We start from the raw sequence: 17,800 nt of genomic DNA, 5'->3' as shown, positions 1-17,800 counted from the left end.
TCAGATGTATTTTATTGTTTACCTGTGCGGCGTTGAATTTTTGCTGGATTTGTAAGCCGCCTTGAGTCCCCTTCGAGGTTGAGAAAGGCGGGGTAGAAATGAAGTAAATAAAATAAAATAATAAATAAAATTATCATGGCTTTCAGAGTCAAATTATGACTCTGGAGACCAGGGTTGGAATCCTTGGTTAGCCACAGTAGGCGAACTTTGGCAGGTCACCGTCTCTCAGCCTCAGACGGAGGCAACAGCAAACATTTCTGAACCGATCGTGCCAAGAAACCCCACAAAAGCCATGTTGCAGCAGATGGAGATAGTGTTGTGCTCCTATTCTATTACGTACATTTATTATTTTTCTCTATTATTATTGCTATTATTGGAGCCTCCGGTGGCCTAGGGGATAAAAGCCTTGTGACTTCACTTCTTCACTTCACTTCACTTTATTTCTTAATTAGTCACTCTCCACCAGAGTGCTCCAAGCAACTTACAATTTAAAATATCATTCCACAATATAAATACATTCAACATAAAAACATTTAACATAAAAAAATTCAGCAGTGACTATTTGGCTAATTAGATCTGACTTGAAGGTTGGGTTGCTGACCTGAAGGCTGCCAGGTTCGAATCCCACCCGGGGAGAGCGCGAATGAGCTCCCTCTGTCAGCTCCAGCTCCATGCGGGGTCATGAGAGAAGCCTCCCACAAGGATGGTAAAACATCAAAAACATCTGGGCGTCCCCTGGACAACGTCCTTGCAGATGGCCAATTCTCTCACTCCAAGAAGCAACTCCGGTTGCTCCTGACACGAAAAAAAATTGCTATTATTACATTTATTATTTTACTCTATTTATTATTATTATTACATTTACAATAGAGTCACACTTATCCAATATAAACGGGCCGGCAGAATGCTGGATAAGCGAATACATTGGATAACAAGGAGAGATTAAGGAGAAGCCTATTAAACACCAAACTAGGTTATGATTTTACAAATCAAGCACCAAAACATCATGTTATACAACAAATTTGACAGCAAAAGTAGTTCAATACACAGTAATGTTATGTTGTAATTACTGTATTTACGAATTTAGCACCAAAATACCATGATATATTGAAAACATTGACTACAAAAATGCCTTAGATAATCCAGAACCTTGGGAAAGCGATTCTTGGATAAGTGAGACTCTACTGTATTATTATTACATTTATTAGTTTATTTATTATTATTACATTTATTATTTTTTTCTATTATTATTATACTTATTACTTTACTCTGATAGTATTATTACATTTATTAGTTTACTTTGATATTATTATTACATTTTGGAGTTTATTCTATTATTATTATCACATTATTAGTTTACTCTGTTATGATTACATTTATTATTTTTCTCTATTATTACATTTATTATTATTCTCTATTATTATTACATTTAATATTTTACACTATTATTATTTTACTCTATTATTACTGGAAGGAAACGTAAGCAAATTTACATTGAAGAAGTCGAGAATAATGATTTCATTAGAGTTGGACCGTCTTATCTTAAATTACAGTTTCATGTAAATATTCAAAAACCTTTAACCTACTGATGCCTCAATTAATGTAATTTTGTTCTAAATCTATTTTTACTAGTAGATGCTGCATTTCCCATCTTTGGCTTGTACTTGAGTCAATAAGTTTTCCCAGTTTTTTTGTGGCAAAATTAGGTGCCTCGGCTTGTATTCGGGTTGGCTTATACCCGAGTATATACTTCACTTCACTTTATTTCTTGATTAGTCGCTCTCCACCAGAGTGCTCCGAGCGACTTACAATTTAAAATATCATTCCACAATATAAAAACATTTGACATAAAAACATTCAACAGTGACTATTTGGCAAATTAGATCTGATTTACTTAAATGCACAACCAAACAGCCAAGTCTTGAGCGCTTTTCCAAAAGGTCGCAATTCCGACATTGCTCTAAGATATGGAAGCAATGAGTTCCACAGATTTGGAGCATAGACCGAAAAGGCTCTACGCCTTGTACCTCCCTAGGGCCCGGTACGTGTAGGAGATTTTCCACTGATGGAAAAAAGAATGAGGCAGTCCCTGAGATATAATGGTCCTTGGCCATTTCGAGCTCTAAATGTCAGGACCAGTATCTTGTAAGAGATCCGATGTTCTATTGATAGCCAATGCAGTTGTTTCAGAATCGGTGTAATATGGGATCTTATAGATGATCCCGCTAGCAGCCTGGCCGCCGCATTTTAGACCATTCGGATCTTCTGGGTTTTTGTCTTCGGAAGGCCGGCATATAAGGCGTTACAATAATCCAGCCTAGTGGTGACTGTTGCATGGATTACCGTTGCCAATGCTTCTGTCGAGAGGTAGGATGCCAATTTCTATGAAAAAAGGCCTGCTTACTCATGGCAGTGATCTGGGCCTCCATTGTCAGCAATGAGTCCAACACAACCCCAAGGCTTTTAACAGTCGCAGACGGAACCAGAACTTCCCCATCAAAGTCAGGCAGTGACTGGATTAACTCTGGTGGCTGGCCAGGCTAGAGTATCTCAGTTTTTGCGGGATTCACTTTTAGTCTATATACGGCATGTCATAAGTGGGTTTTGCCATCTAATTTCACTGTGTTTTAAGTGTGTTTAAGTGGGTAGAACAGTTTCTAACTTCAGTATTGATAGGTCTTTGTTTAGTGTGTTTTGCTGTTTTCCAAACTGCCTTGAATCCCACACAGGGATATTTTTCTTCCTTTTCCTCCTCTATTTCCGTCCTAGGAGCCCAGCCTAGATCCAAACCATCGTCCAGAGGTGACCATCCCAAACGGCTCGAGTGACCGAGGTTCGGGAGGCCAAGATGGTGGCCTAGTGGGTCAGCGCCATGAACGTCCAGCTGGGTTTGGAGAACGGTGGGAACGGGGAGATGTCGGCGCAGGAGCAGGAGCTGATGCACAGCGACAGCCGGGCCCTGCACTCGGCCCTGCAGCGGCCCTCCTTGGTGGCCTCCGTCCTGGACGGGAGCGACTACCACCGGGCCGAGCATGCCTTGGCCACCTCCTTGCACCCGGGGCTGGGCTTCGGGGGCGACTCTCCCACCTCGGGGGCCGGCAACAGCTACACCACCCTGACCCCGCTCCAGCCCTTGCACGAGAAGTTCCACCACCACCACCATCACCACCACCACCAGTGCTTGCCCATGGGCAACGTCATTGGGAGCTTCACCCTCATGCGGGAGGACCGGAGCCTGGGCGGCGGAGGGAACTTTTACAGCCCCTACCACAAGGAGATTGGCATGGGACAGAGCCTCTCCTCGCTGCCCAGCCCACAGCTGGCGCCGATGCACAACTACACCGGACACTCGGCCGCCGGGACCTTGGGGAACGAGAAGATGATGCTGGGCAACGGCTTCGAGGCCCACTCGACTGCCATGTTCGGCCGGATGGAGCAGCACTTCCCCCGGGAGATGTCCCCCTCCCAGAGCTCCACCATGGCCTCTCCCAACGCCATGAGCCAGACCCCCTACGGCCACCCACGCTCCGAGATGGGCGCCCGGCCCAGCCAGCCCATCGCCAGCCAGACCACGGTGCTCTCCAGCCAGCTGGAGGAGATCAACACCAAGGAGGTGGCCCAGCGCATCATCGCGGAGCTGAAGCGCTACAGCATCCCGCAAGCCATCTTCGCCGAGAGGGTGCTCTGCCGCTCGCAGGGGACCCTCTCGGACCTGCTGAGGAACCCCAAGCCCTGGAGCAAGCTCAAGTCCGGGCGGGAGACCTTCAAGAGGATGTGGCGCTGGCTGCAGGAGCCCGAGTTCCAGCGGATGGCAGCTTTAAGGTTAGAAGGTAAGATAATTTTTAGACACGGCCAGGAATTGGGGAGGGCGGCTGGAACAATACAAGGAATCGGGCCTCCGGGTCCAAGACTAGACGGTCCATGTGGTATCATCCAGCTCTATCATTATGTGATTCTGTTCCTGCTTGGGTCAAGAGTCAGGCGATGTGGGCCGATTTCCAAACCAAACAACACACCGCCCATGCTTTTCATCAATGGTGGATACCCGTTATGTCTCCCCTGATTGTTTCGACTTGATTGCCTTTGTTATCAGGGCCGTAGCCAGAAAAAAATTTCGGGAGGGGTTTTGAAAATTGGGGGGGGGGGGTTGAACCCCTGACCCACCCGCCATCCGGGTTCAGACCTGTCAATATCTGCTTGAGATAGTGCCTGGAGGGACTCTTAATGTTTTACGTCTCATAGACTTAGAATGGGGATTTGGTTAACCAGTTAAAATTCATGAGTAAACCAGGTTTTTTTTTAACCTGAAAAATTTCGGGGGGGGGGGGGGTTGAACCCCTAAAAAAAAACCCTCACTACAGGCCTGCTTGTTATCTTCGCTCAATCAATAGACATACCCAGAGCCGACCCTAGGTATCTTTCAAGTGTAGGCGAACAGAATTTTGGTTGTTGTATGTCTTTCGGGCTGTGTGGTCATGTTCCAGAAGTATTCTCTCCTGACGTTTCGCAGGCATCCTCAGAGGTTGTGAGGTATGGAGAAACTAAGGAAAGGAAAGAATATATATCTGTGTAGAGTCCAGGGTGTGGCAAGAGTCCTTTGTCACTGGGAAGCCAGCATTAATGTTTCAGTTAATCACCCTAATTAGCATTGGAAAGGTTTTTGTCTCTTGCCTGGGGGCATCCTGTTCAGTCATTAGCTGTCCTCTGCCCTCAGAGTGTTGGTTCCCATCTACTGTTTTGATTTTAGAGTTTTGTAATACTGCCCCCCCCCCCCAAAACCAATCACTGAAAAATAAAAGTGTTTACGCAACCCAATTTGGAAAAGCCTATTAAACATCAAATTACATTAAGATTTTACAAATTAAGCACCAAAACATCATGTTTTACAAGAAATCAACAGAAATAGCAGTCTCAACTGCGCCCCTGTATGTTTTGCGCCCCAAGCGACCGCTTAATTTGCCTCATTGTTGGACCTGCTCTGGACATACCTCACAACCTCTGAGGATGCCTGCCATAGATGTGGGCGAAACGTCAGGAGAGAATACTTGTGGAACATGGCCAAACAGCCCAGAAAACATAAAACAACCCAATCAATAGACAATCAATAGTGTCTTGGGGTGAATTTCCATCCTTCAAAATGATACTAACTATTAATGGCACCTGATCCAAAATATTTTAGTTTTTCGGGCTACAAAGCTGGTGTCTGGTTTTTCTTAGATGAGTGGTTCCCAACTTGTGGTCCGTGGACCACCAGTGGTCTGCAAGAACTAAAATATGGTTCATTACGACTTGGCTTATATTCGGGTCGTCTTATACTCGAGTATATACGGTATATAGAAAAGGGGAAAGGGCATTAGGGTCAGCAGAACAGAAAATACAAAATAGAAGCAATCCAAAAATGACAAGGAACATAAAGCCAAAGAAACCAAAATCCACTATACTCCAAACATAAATCCATGACCATGAAAACAGGATTTTTTTCCAAGGTAAAGTCTTCAAGAAAACAAAGGCATAGATAAGAACAGGATACTTGAACCAAGAACTCGAGAGCGGACACAGGAGAACAATCTCCTATAGCAAGGTTGTCTCCTCTGAAAGGCCTAAAAACAACCCACTAATTTAAGCCCTCCAAACTACCCGTGACATCATGCCCCACACACCTGGATCTCCTCTTAGCCTTATCTCTGTGCCTCTGAGAAAATTTCATTGGCTGACTTTCAACACCTTGACTTCTCAGGTCTAATCTAAGTTCCCTTGAAACCTCCCCATCGGCCCAAGACGATTCCTCCAGGCAACTGGTAATTTCATTTTCCTTTGTTGCCTGGGAACGGGCAATACATCAGCCTCATCTGCCTGCAATTCCCTTCGATCACTTACAGACACTTCACTTTGAAACCCATCGTCCTCTGAACATTCAGAAAAATCCTCTCAGGGTTGTTGTATGTTTTCCGGTTTGTATGGCCACATTCCAGAGGCAATTTCTCCTGATTACGCAACCCAATTTGGAATGTATAGTAGAGTCTCGCTTATCCAACATAAACGGGCCGGCAGAAAAAAGCCTATTAAACATAAAATTACAATATGATTTTACAAATTAAGCACCAAAACACCATGTTTTACAAGAAATTGTCAGAAAAAGCAGTTCAATACATAGTCATGTTATGTATTAATTACTGTACAGTAGAATCTCACTTATTCAAGATAAATGGGCCAGAAGAACCTTGGATAAGTGAATATCTTGGATAATAAGGAGGCATTAAGGAAAAGCCTATTAAACATCAAATTAGGTTATGATTTTACAAATTAAGCACCAAAACATCATGTTATACAACAAATTTGACAGAAAAAGTAATTTCATAGAATCATAGAATCATAGAATAGTAGAGTTGGAAGAGACCACATGGGCCATCCAGTCCAACCCCCTGCTAAGAAGCAGGAAATCGCATTCAAAGCACCCCCGACAGATGGCCATCCAGCCTCTGCTTAAAAGCCTCCAAAGAAGGAGCCTCCACCACGGCCCCGGGGAGAGAGTTCCACTGTCGAACAGCCCTTCTCACAGTGAGGAAGTTCTTCCTGATGTTCAGGTGGAATCTCCTTTCCTGTAGTTTGATGTGCATTCTATTTTAAAGAGCCGGGCTGTGGCGCAGGCTGGATAGCAAGCCAGCTGCAACAAATCACTCTGACCAAGAGGTGATGAGTTCGAGGCCAGCCCATGCCTGCGTCTTGTCTCTGTCTCTGTTCTATCTTATGGCATTGAATGTTTGCCTTTATGTGTGCAATGTGATCCACCCTGAGTCCCCTTCGGGGTGAGAAGGGCGGAATATAAATGCTGTAACTCAGGGGTCCCCAAACTAAGACCCGGGGGCCGGATGCAGCCCTCCAAGGTCATTTACCTGGCCCCCGCCCTCATTTATAATATAATATTTTTATATCCGTTTTAATAATATAATATATTGTATATACATATGATACTGATAATAATATTATCATTTTATACAATAGAATACTAATAATAATACCATATAATAATATTAATTATATGTTATATATTACATATAATATTGTAGTATAGTGGTATAGTTCAGTATAGTAATATATAATGCTAATGTTGTGCTATGCTAATAATATAATATATTGTATGCTGCTCTGAATTCCCTTCGGGGTGAGAAGGGTGGGATATAAATGTAATAAATAAATGTAGTAAATGAATAAATAAATAATTTTGGACTTAGGCTCACCCAAAGTCTGAAATGACTTGAAGGCACACAACAACAACAATCCTAATTAACCTGACTATTTCATGGCCCACACTGCCTATTGAAATCCTGATAGGTTTATGTTGGTTAAAATTGTTTTCATTTTTAAATATTGTATTGGTCTTTCATTGTTATTGTTGTTGTTTTGCACTACAAATAAGATATGTGCAGTGTGCATAGGAATTTGTTCGGCTTTTTTTTTTCCAAATGATAATTCGGCCCCTCAACAGTCTGAAGGATTGTGGACCGGCACTCTGCTTTAAAAGTTTGAGGACCCCTGCTGTAAATAAATAAATGATGCTACGTAAGAATGACTGTATTTATGAATTTAGCACCCAAAAATCACGATATATTGAAAACATTGACTACAAAAATGCATTGGATAATCAACAGAGCCGGCCCTAGGTAATTTTCAAGTGTAGGCGAACAGAATTTTGGCGCCCCCCCCCCCCAAGCCAATCACTGAAATATTATATGCATATATAATATATTATAATATATATTATTATGAATTATATTGTATTATTATTATTATTATTATTATTATTATTATTATTATTATTATTATTACTACAGTAGAGTCTCACTTATCCAAGCTTATCTGGCAGAAGCTTGGATAAGCGAATATCTTGGATAGTAAGGAGGGATTAAGGAAAAGCCTATTAAACATCAAATTGCATTAAGATTTTATAAATTAAGCACCAAAACATCATGTTTTACAAGAAATCAACGGAAAAAGCAGTCTGCGTATGTTTTGCACCCGAAGCGACCGCTTAATTCGCCTCATTGTTGGACCGGCCCTGGATTATTAATCCAGAACACTGGATAAGCGAATGTTGGATAAGTGAGACTCTACTGTATATTGAAAACATTGACTACAAAAATGCATTGGATAGTCAGAGCCGGCCCTAGGTATTTTTCAAGTGTAGGCGAAAAAGAATTTTAGCACACACCCCCCCCAAACCAATCACTGAAAAATAAAAGCGTTAGATAAGCGAAAAGGTTGGATAATAAGGAGGGATTAAGGAAAAGCCTATTAAACATCAAATTACATTAAGATTGGGCCCGCAGGCGGGAGAGCAAGCCAGCTGCAATTAACTGCAATGACTCACTCTGACCAGGAGGTCATGAGTTCGAGGCCCGCTCTGAGCCTGTTTTTGTCTTGTCTTTGTTCTATGTTAAAAGGCATTGAATGTTTGCCTATATGTGTAATGTGATCCGCCCTGAGTCCCCTTCGGGGTGAGAAAGAAGGGCGGAATATAAATGCTGTAAATAAATAAATAAATAAGATTTGATAAATTAAGCACCAAAACATCATGTTTTACAAGAAATCAACGGAAAAAGCAGTCTGCGTATGTTTTGCGCCCGAAGCGACCGCTTAATTCGCCTCATTGTTGGACCGGCCCTGATCATCCAGAACATGTTGGATAAGTGAATGTTGGATAAGTGAGACTCTACTGTAGTTGGAATTGGGAACAAAAACCCTCTGCAAAAATTGTTCAGTCCTTTGAAGTTTGGACTAAAACCCAGAGCAGTCATGCTCAGCCACATTGACTCCGAAGCGGCCAGCCATCCTAGCAGGCATGACGAGCCATTGTGGTCCCAGGTGTTGCTCAATAACAACAACTCCCATCATCCCCAGTCACTGGCTATGTCAGGAGTGGAGCTGATGGGAGTTATGGGAAAGGACCCCTGGATGAAACTGGGAGGCAAACTGGTTGCCCAGTGATTCCAAGGAGGCTGCAACAGACGTGCAATACGGACGGAGAAAGAGAGAAATGTCTTTGCTGGGCTGGAGCACTCAACCCCACCGCTCTCTGGGGGTCTCTTCCCACTGAAATTGGGCCCCGCCGTCTTTCGCACACGCAACCACAGAGTGATGGAGACGCCTGCAAAGGGGGAAAAAACCTCCAGCCTGGCCGGGTTAATTCTATTTCGTTGTTTTAAAAGGAGAGAGGAAAGAGCCCGAGAGAGGCGAGAGGTCACCATTGTGGCGACTCCTTGCAAACTGTTAAGTCTTGAATATTGGGACGCTGAATGAATAATCACCCTCTTGGATCCATTATTCCCCGGTAATATGAATCGCTATTGATTAGGCTTTTTGCAATAGAGAAGGGTCCAATATCTATATAGGAGAGGCGGGAGCGCGGGCAAAAAGACAAGGCAATCTTTTGACGGATTATTTATAGATCGGTCTGCTCCATCTTTCCTTGTATTGTTCCAAACCTCCTTCAAATTGTCTTTTTCCCCCCCTTTCTCACATGTTTTTCCAAAAGCCCTTCGGCATCCTCGAAGGCACAGGTTCCCTCCCTTTTGCTTCACATCCTTGTTTATATTCCTCCAAATGAGGAATGAATATTCCCCTGCTCCGAATTCAGATCCTACCATCAGGATGGTGCATTTGGAAATCGAAACAAAAGCGTGATGGCCGCAAATAGACAGAGACTTAAATGCTTCGATTTAGCCTGTGTTTCATCCAATGACCGGAAAAAGCTTCACTGAATGTAATGAATGTGATGTGTTTTCCCCGCCGTAGAGGAGACAAAGGCAACTTTGGAAAGCAAGGTTCAAATCTTGCTCCAATGTTATGTTAACCAAGATTGTCTGGGGTGAAAAAAGGTTGGTTGAAAGCAGGATTTTAATTTGGCTACCGTGATAAAAACAGCGTTGGCTGGTTTAAACTAGCTTCGTTGAAATCATGGCTTAATTTGCCAACCATGATATAAACCCGAGTTGGCTGTCTTAAAACACATTGTTTTAAATTGTGGTTTAATGTGTCAACCATGATGTAAACCAAAGTTGGCTGGATTCAACCACAATGTAATATGACCACCATGATGGAAACCAGGGCTGGATGCTTTAACCAGTTTGGTTTAAACCACTGTTTAATGTGCACACCATGATGTAAACCATGGTTCAATATGCCCACTATGATGTAAACCATGGTTTAATGTGTCCAGCATGATGAAACAATGGTTCAATGTGCCTACCATGATGTAAACCATGGTTCAACATGTCCACTATGATGTAAACCATAGTTCAATGTGCCCATCATGATGTAAATCATGGTTCAATGTGCCCACCATAATATAAACCAGGGTTGGTAGGTTTGAAAAAGGGTTTGTTTAAACTATGATTTAATAGGCTCTCCATGATGGAAACCAGGGTTTAATGGACCCTCCATGATGGAAACCAGGGTTTAATAGGCCCACCATGATGGAAACAAGGGTTTAATAGGCCGACCATGATGGAAACCAGGGTTTAATAGGCCCACCATGATTGAAATTAGGGTTTAATAAACCCACCATGATGGAAACCAGGGTTTAATGGACCCACCATGATGGAAACCAGGGTTTAATGGACCCACCATGATGGAAACCAGGGTTTAATGGACCCACCATGATGGAAACCAGGCTTTAATAGGCCGACCATGATGGAAACCAGGGTTCAATGAGCCCACCATGATGGAAACCAGGTTTAATGGACCCACCATGATGGAAATCAGGGTTTAAGGGACCCACCATGATGGAAACCAGGGTTTAATGGACCCACCATGATGAAAACCAGGGTTTAATGGATCCACCATGATGAAAACCAGGGTTTAATGGATCCACCATGATGGAAACCAAGGTTTAATAGGCCCACTATGATGGAAACCAGGGTTTAATGGACCCACCATGATGGAAACCAGGGTTTAATTGACCCACCATGATGGAAACCAGGGTTTAATGGACCCACCATGATGGAAATCAGGGTTTAATGGACCCACCATGATGGAAACTAGGACTGGCTGGTATGAACTCCAGTGGTTGAAATTATGTTTTAATGTGCTCATCATGATATAAATCATCATGGTTTAATGTGTCCATCATGATGGAAACCAGGTTAGCTTAAACCACGGTTTAATGCCCCCATTATGATGTGGGCACGCTCTAGATTATTGCAACCTCCCCAAACCTTAAGGCATCTCTGCCAACCCATCATCGCCCGACTGCTCTGCCCACCGAATACGCCGGAGAAACCCACGCCAAGAAAGGAAGGAGGCAGGGAAAGAACATACCCCGAGGAATCGATGCCTCTATACTTAGATATGCTGAGCCGTCCTTCTTCTAATAATATTTCCAGCGTGGTGGCGAGCCCTGTCAGACGACGGCCATAAACACGAGCTTTACTCTGCTGACCGTCGCAAATGATGGGTAATGGCCGAGCCTGCCTTGATGGGAAATTAAAAGATTTTCTTTAAAAAGAAAGATCACTTAGAGCATGCTCTCTCTCTCTCTATTTCGCTCAGTCACTTTTAACCAATTCACTCAAAGACAGTATTGGGAGAAGTGGAGGCAAATCCATGAACACACTCGCTAAAATAAGCCAGGTTGTCTTTAAGGGATCATAATATTTTCTCCGTGCTCAGATTTACGTCCCATCTCCAAGATATCTCGTGATGTACATATGTACATATGCAGGGGTGCTAAAATCTGGGGGTGGGGGGATATGTCTGGTCCCAAGCATTTTGGATAGAAGAGACTCAATATTTGAGTCACATCTCCACAATCTTCTATATATATAAATGAGTGATGGCATCACGGCGACCAACAAAACAACAAAACTACAGGCCCCCCAACCTCAAAATTTGACAACACAACCCATCATCCATGCCTCTAGGTTGATACAACAAAAAGAAATCTATATATATAAATGAGTGATGGCATCACGGCGAACAACAAAACTACAGGCCCCCCAACCTCAAAATTTGACAACACAACCCATCATCCATGCCTCTAGGTTGATACAACAAAAAGAAATCTATATATATAAATGAGTGATGGCATCACGGAGAACAACAAAACTACAGGCCCCCCAACCTCAAAATTTGACAACACAACCCATCATCCATGCCTCTAGGTTGATACAACAAAAAGAAATCTATATATATAAATGAGTGATGGCATCACGGCGAACAACAAAACTACAGGCCCCCCAACCTCAAAATTTGACAACACATCCTATCATCCACGCCTCTAGGTTGATACAACAAAAAGAAAAGAAAAAGTCCTAATTAGAGGGAAAGGAATAATTGTTTTTATCCAATTGCTGCCAGTTAGAGGACTAATCTCTGCCCACTTGGTCTCCTAGCAACCCACTCAGCCCAGGGGACAGGCAGACTTAGGCCTCGGCCTCTTCCACAGATTATCTAATTTGCACTGGATTATATGGCAGTGTAGACTCAAGGCCCTTCCACACAGCTATATAACCCATTTATAATCTCATATTATCTGCTTTGAACTGGATTATCTTGAGTCCGCACTGCCATATAATCCACTTCAGTGTGCATTTTATACAGCTGTGTAGAAGAGGCCTCATATAATCCAGTTCTAAGCAGATAATATAGATTATCAATATACAGTACAGTCTCACTTATCCAACATAAACGGGCCGGCAGAACGTTGGATAAGTGAATATGTTGGATAATAAGAAGGGATTCAGGAAAAGCCTATTAAGCATCAAATTAGGTGATTTTACAAATTAAGCACTAAAACATCATGTGATACAACAAATTTGACAGAAAAGGTAGTTCAATGCGCAGTAATGCTATGTTGTAATTATACCTCCATACTTTGCCACAGCAACGCGTGGGCGGGCACAGCTAGTAGCTTCTTATATTGTTGTATTGTGCTCCTTTCCCAACTCATGGCAACTCTATCATAGAGTTTACTTTGTCCTCTTTGGTGGTTGAGAGAGTGTAGGTGCATCTGCACTGTAGAATAAATGCAGTTTGACATCACAGCTCAATGCCATGGGGTCATGGGAATTGTAGTCTTCCAAGATCCTGAGCCTTTGTGTTGTCGAAGGCTTTCATGGCCAGAATCACTGGGTTGCTTTGAGTTTTCTGGGCTGTATGGCCATGTTCCAGAAGCCTTGAGCTTTTTCTTCTGAAGAGTGCTATCAAAATACAACTCCCAGATCCCATAACACTGACTCTAACTAAAGTGTTATCAAACTGCATGAATTCCACAGTATAGATCAGTGATGGCCAACCTATGACACGCGTGTCAGCACTGACACGCCTAGCCATTTTTGCTGACACACGGCTGAGTGCAGATTGATTGGATGACTAATGTCTTTTGTGGCCAAATTTGGTGTGATTTGGTCCAGTAGTTTTGTTGTTTACTCCATGGGAATTATGAACACTATATATATATAGATATAGATATAGATTATTATTATTATATCATTCTATTATTATTGCAGTATATTACTACTATTATATTATTATATTATTCATTATTCATGACTACATTGAAACTAGAATAGAGAGAAATCAGCGTGGAAACTGCAAGAGGTACCATAGATTGTTGTACATGGAAATAATGGTAGTAAATAGTTTTTGATTTATTAAATACAGTTATATATTACAACTAGCTGTGCCCTGCCACGCGTTGCTGTGGCCAATTGGAATTGCAGTGAATAGCCTTGCTGCTTGAAAGCCTGGCCGTTTTCTACATAGGGTATCCATGCTAGGCCAGGTTGAATGAGATGGAGTAGCCTCGTGGTTTCCAAAGCCTGGCTTTGAAGCTGCAAGGCTGTTCAGTGTTAATCAAGGTGGGCCACAAAGGGGTTGATATATGTGTGGAATAACGTGCAGTGTGGTAGAAAGAACTGTTGTCTGGTTGAGGCAGGTGTTGCCATGGATCTCCTTGATTAGCATTGAATAGGCCTGCAGCTTCAAGGTCTGCCTGGTTAGTACTTGGAAGAATCCTTTACTGGGACGTGTTAGCTGGGTGTGATTATTTAAGTTGTTTAGCATTGAATGGTCTTGTAGCTTCCAAGCCTGGCTGCTTCCTGCGTGAGGGAATCCTTTGTTGGGAGGTGTTAGCTGGGCCTGGTTGTTTCCTGTGTGGAATTCCCCTGTGTTCTGAGTGTTGTTGTTTATTTAGTGTCCTGATTTTAGAGATTATATTGTTGTGTATTGTTATTAGAGCACAGTAATTATTACTACATTATATTGATAATGTTATATGATTTGCCTGCAACAGGATTATACGAGGCCCCTTCTACACAATGGTTTAAAATTCACACCGAAGTGGTGTTTTTTTTTTGTTTGTTTTTTTGCTGTGGCCGAGGAGGCAGCCTAGCTTTGAAGCTGCAAGGCTGTTTAGTGTCAATCAAGGTGGGTCACAAAGGGGTGCATTCCGGTTTTGGGGGGTTTTTTGGCCCCATGGAGGTTAGGGATGTGTAGTTTGTTTGTAAGAACGTAGAGACATGGATGAGGGGTTGTGTTGTCAATTTTCTAGTTTGGGGGGCCTTTAGTTTTGTTGTTTTGCTCGGTGGATGGATGCCATTCTCCTTTTATATATATAGATTATACATTTTGGTTATTTAAACTATACATATTGTGAAATTATGGTTTTTTTCTCAAAGTGACACACCACCCAAGTTATGCTAGGTTTTTTGATGAATTTTGACACACCAAGCGCAAAAGGTTGCCCATCACTGGTATAGATGCACCCTGTGACTGGCTCAAGCTCATCCAGAGTTTCCATAGCCAAGCAGGAATCCGAACCCAAGTCTTTGGGGATGTTTAAAATCCCCAGCATCACGTTGGTTTTCTTCAACCCCATCGCTAGTCTTGTTCCTGCATCGCATGGGGCCGCGCCACTTGTGCCGGGAGTGACCGCTGGCTTATTAGTCGCTAATGAAGTTGTCCCCGTGTGTGTGCGTGTGCATGTGTGTGTCTTTGGCGGCAAGAGAGCAATCATTAACATGGTCACAAAGGCAAGCCGGGGGAGGCATCAGCACTGCGTTTTGCCTCTCTCCTCTTTGCCAAGTGTCAGGAGTCTCTGACGGGCTGGACCGACACTGGGGATCTATAATCAAAAATTCATCAAATGCCATTTTGACCTGCTTTGTTTCGCCGTTTTGTTTTGCTCAAAGCAAAACTGGACTTCAGCTCCCATCGTCCCCAGTCACACCAAGCTCTCTCTCGCAGTCAAATTTAACAGAATTCCATACCTTCCGATATTGGACAGGCAAGAACCGTGTTGCTTTTCAGAGAGTGTTTTTGGAATTGGGTTGCTGTGAGTTTTCTGGGTTGTATGGTCATGTTCCAGAAGCATTCGCTCCTGACGTTTCACCCACATCTATGGCAGGCATCCTCAGAGGTTGGGAGGTCTGTTGGAATATTTTCAAGCCATGGATGGTTTAATCAGTGGGGGAACAGTAACAGTTATCCATATATAGGCGCAAAGTGGCGCAACGGAACAATGTTGGTGTACTTTAAACCACCAGTAAGCAAAAGTGTCACTTTCTCAGCTACACAATTTTAGGAGTACAGGAGTACACTCACTTAACCAACGTTCTGGATTATCCAACGCAACTGTAAATGTAATAATAATAATAAATAGAGTAAAATAATAAATGTAAAAATAGCAATAATAATAGAGAAAAATAATACAGTAGAGTCTCACTTATCCAACATTCGCTTATTCAATATTCTGGATTATCCAACACATTTTTGTAGTCAATGTTAGGAAGAGTTACTGTATATACTCGAGTATAAGCCTAGTTTTTCAGCCCTTTTTTAGGACTGAAAAAAAACCTCCTCGTCTTATACTCAGGTGAGGGTCCTGATGGGCTTATATTCAGGTCGGCTTATACTCAAGTATATATGGTATATGTATTATTTTTCTCTATTATTATTGATATTGTTACATTTATTATTTTACTCTATTATTATTAATACATTTATTATTTTACTCTATAGTTGTTACAGTAGACTCTTACTTATCCAACACTCACTTATCCAACATTCTGGATTATCCAACGCATTTTTGTAGTCAATGTTTTCAAAACATCATGATATTTTGGTGCTAAACACAATAATTACTACATAGCATTACTACGTATTGAACTACTTATTCTGTCAAATTTGTTGTATAACATGATGTTTTGGTGCTTAATTTGTAAAATCATAACCTAATTTGATGTTTAATAGGCTTTTCCTTAATCCCTCCTTCTTATCCAACATATTCGCTTATCCAAGCTTCTGCTGGCCCGTTCAGCTTGGATAAGTGAGACTCTACTGTATTTAATAATCTAGAGATGATGTGGTAGTAGTAATCTTTTGTGGGTAGTTAACCCCTCTCTTTCTGACATCCCCGTTGTCTTGGGGTTCGTGAGAACAGTCACTCTCATTGCCATGTGTTTTCAAGGCAACGGTGTAGTAATGGTGAGGCCACAGACCATATTTTGGTTCTTGCAGACCATTGGTGGTCCACAGACTACAGGTTGGGAACCACCTCCTTAAAGTGAAGCCAAACCGCATTCATTCCATAGTGCAGCTTCACTCTCAATGTTTCCCCTGAAATAAGACATCCCCAGAAAATAAGACCTAGTAGAGGTTTTGCTGAATTGCTAAATGTAAGGCCTCCCCCGAAAGTAAGACCTAGCAAAGTTTTTGTTTGGAAGCATGCCCGCCAAACAGAACACCAGAGAATGCAGGATTGGTAAATGTACATACCATAGAGTGTTGTACAGTAGAGTCTTGCTTATCCAATGTAAACGGGCCGGCAGAATGTTGGATAAGCAAATATGTTGGATAATAAGGAGACATTAAGGAAAAGCCTATTAAACATCAAATTAGGTTATAATTTTACAAATGAAGCACCAAAACATCATGTTATACAACAAATTTGACAGAAAAAGTAGTTCATTACACATTAATGCTATGTAGTAATTACTGTATTTACGAATTTAGCACCAAAATATCACGATGTATTGAAAACATTGACTACAAAAATGTGTTGGATAATCCAGAACGTTGGATAAGCGAGTGTTGGATAAGTGAGATTCTACTGTATTTACGAATTTAGCACCAACATATCATGATATATTGAAAACATTGACTACAAAAATGCGTTGATTAATCCAAAACGTTGGATAAGCGAGTGCTGGATAAGTGAGACTCTACTGTACATGGAAATATTGGTAGTAACAAGAAATTCTTGATAGGATTCACAGTTTGTCTGGTTATGCTGGTTTATGATGACAACTACTGTACAGTATATAATAAATGTTTGTTTTTTTGTTCAACAATAAATGTGAATTCTTCTTCATGGAAAAATAAGACATCCCCTGAAAATAAGACCTAGCGCATCTTTGGGAGCAAAAATTAATATAAGACACTGTCTTATTTTCGGGGAAACATGGTAGATAATCATTGTTGATCATTGTTGATGCTTTGCCATTATTACATTGCACTTTATTGACTATTTTAGCTGTGAAACTACCTCTCCCCATTTTGAAATTTTCTGCACTTTGGCCCAGATCCGTGTATTAGTCTCCTGTTTTTTAACATTTTATGCTGTATGTTGATTTTCATGACTGTTTTATTGATGCTGATGTTTTATTGTTGGGATATTTGTTTTATTGTCTTGTTGCTGTTATTATATTGTTGTGTCGGGCAAGGCCCCATGTAAGTCGCCCCGAGTCCCTTTGGGGAGATGGGGCGGGGTATAAAAATAAAGTTGTTGTTGTTATTATTATTA

At 41.9% G+C, this 17,800-nt stretch overlaps 1 protein-coding gene across 1 annotated transcript in view; it reads left to right on the top strand.

The window, feature by feature from the left end:
• Window positions 1–2,872: 2,872 nt before the first annotated feature.
• LOC100561530 (hepatocyte nuclear factor 6) overlaps window positions 2,873–17,800 on the top strand; it is a 38,709-nt gene continuing 23,781 nt past the window's right edge. Inside the window, exon 1 of the mRNA XM_016998508.2 lies at window positions 2,873–3,830. Within this exon, the coding sequence (XP_016853997.2) occupies window positions 2,873–3,830 (958 nt within the window). The remainder of the gene's footprint in view (window positions 3,831–17,800) is intronic.

This window comes from Anolis carolinensis, unplaced genomic scaffold (genome assembly GCF_035594765.1).
Source record: "Anolis carolinensis isolate JA03-04 unplaced genomic scaffold, rAnoCar3.1.pri scaffold_14, whole genome shotgun sequence".
Lineage (NCBI taxonomy): Eukaryota > Metazoa > Chordata > Lepidosauria > Squamata > Dactyloidae > Anolis > Anolis carolinensis.
The sequence above is the reverse complement of the archived record's forward strand: the minus strand, read 5'-3'. Positions and strand labels throughout refer to the sequence as shown.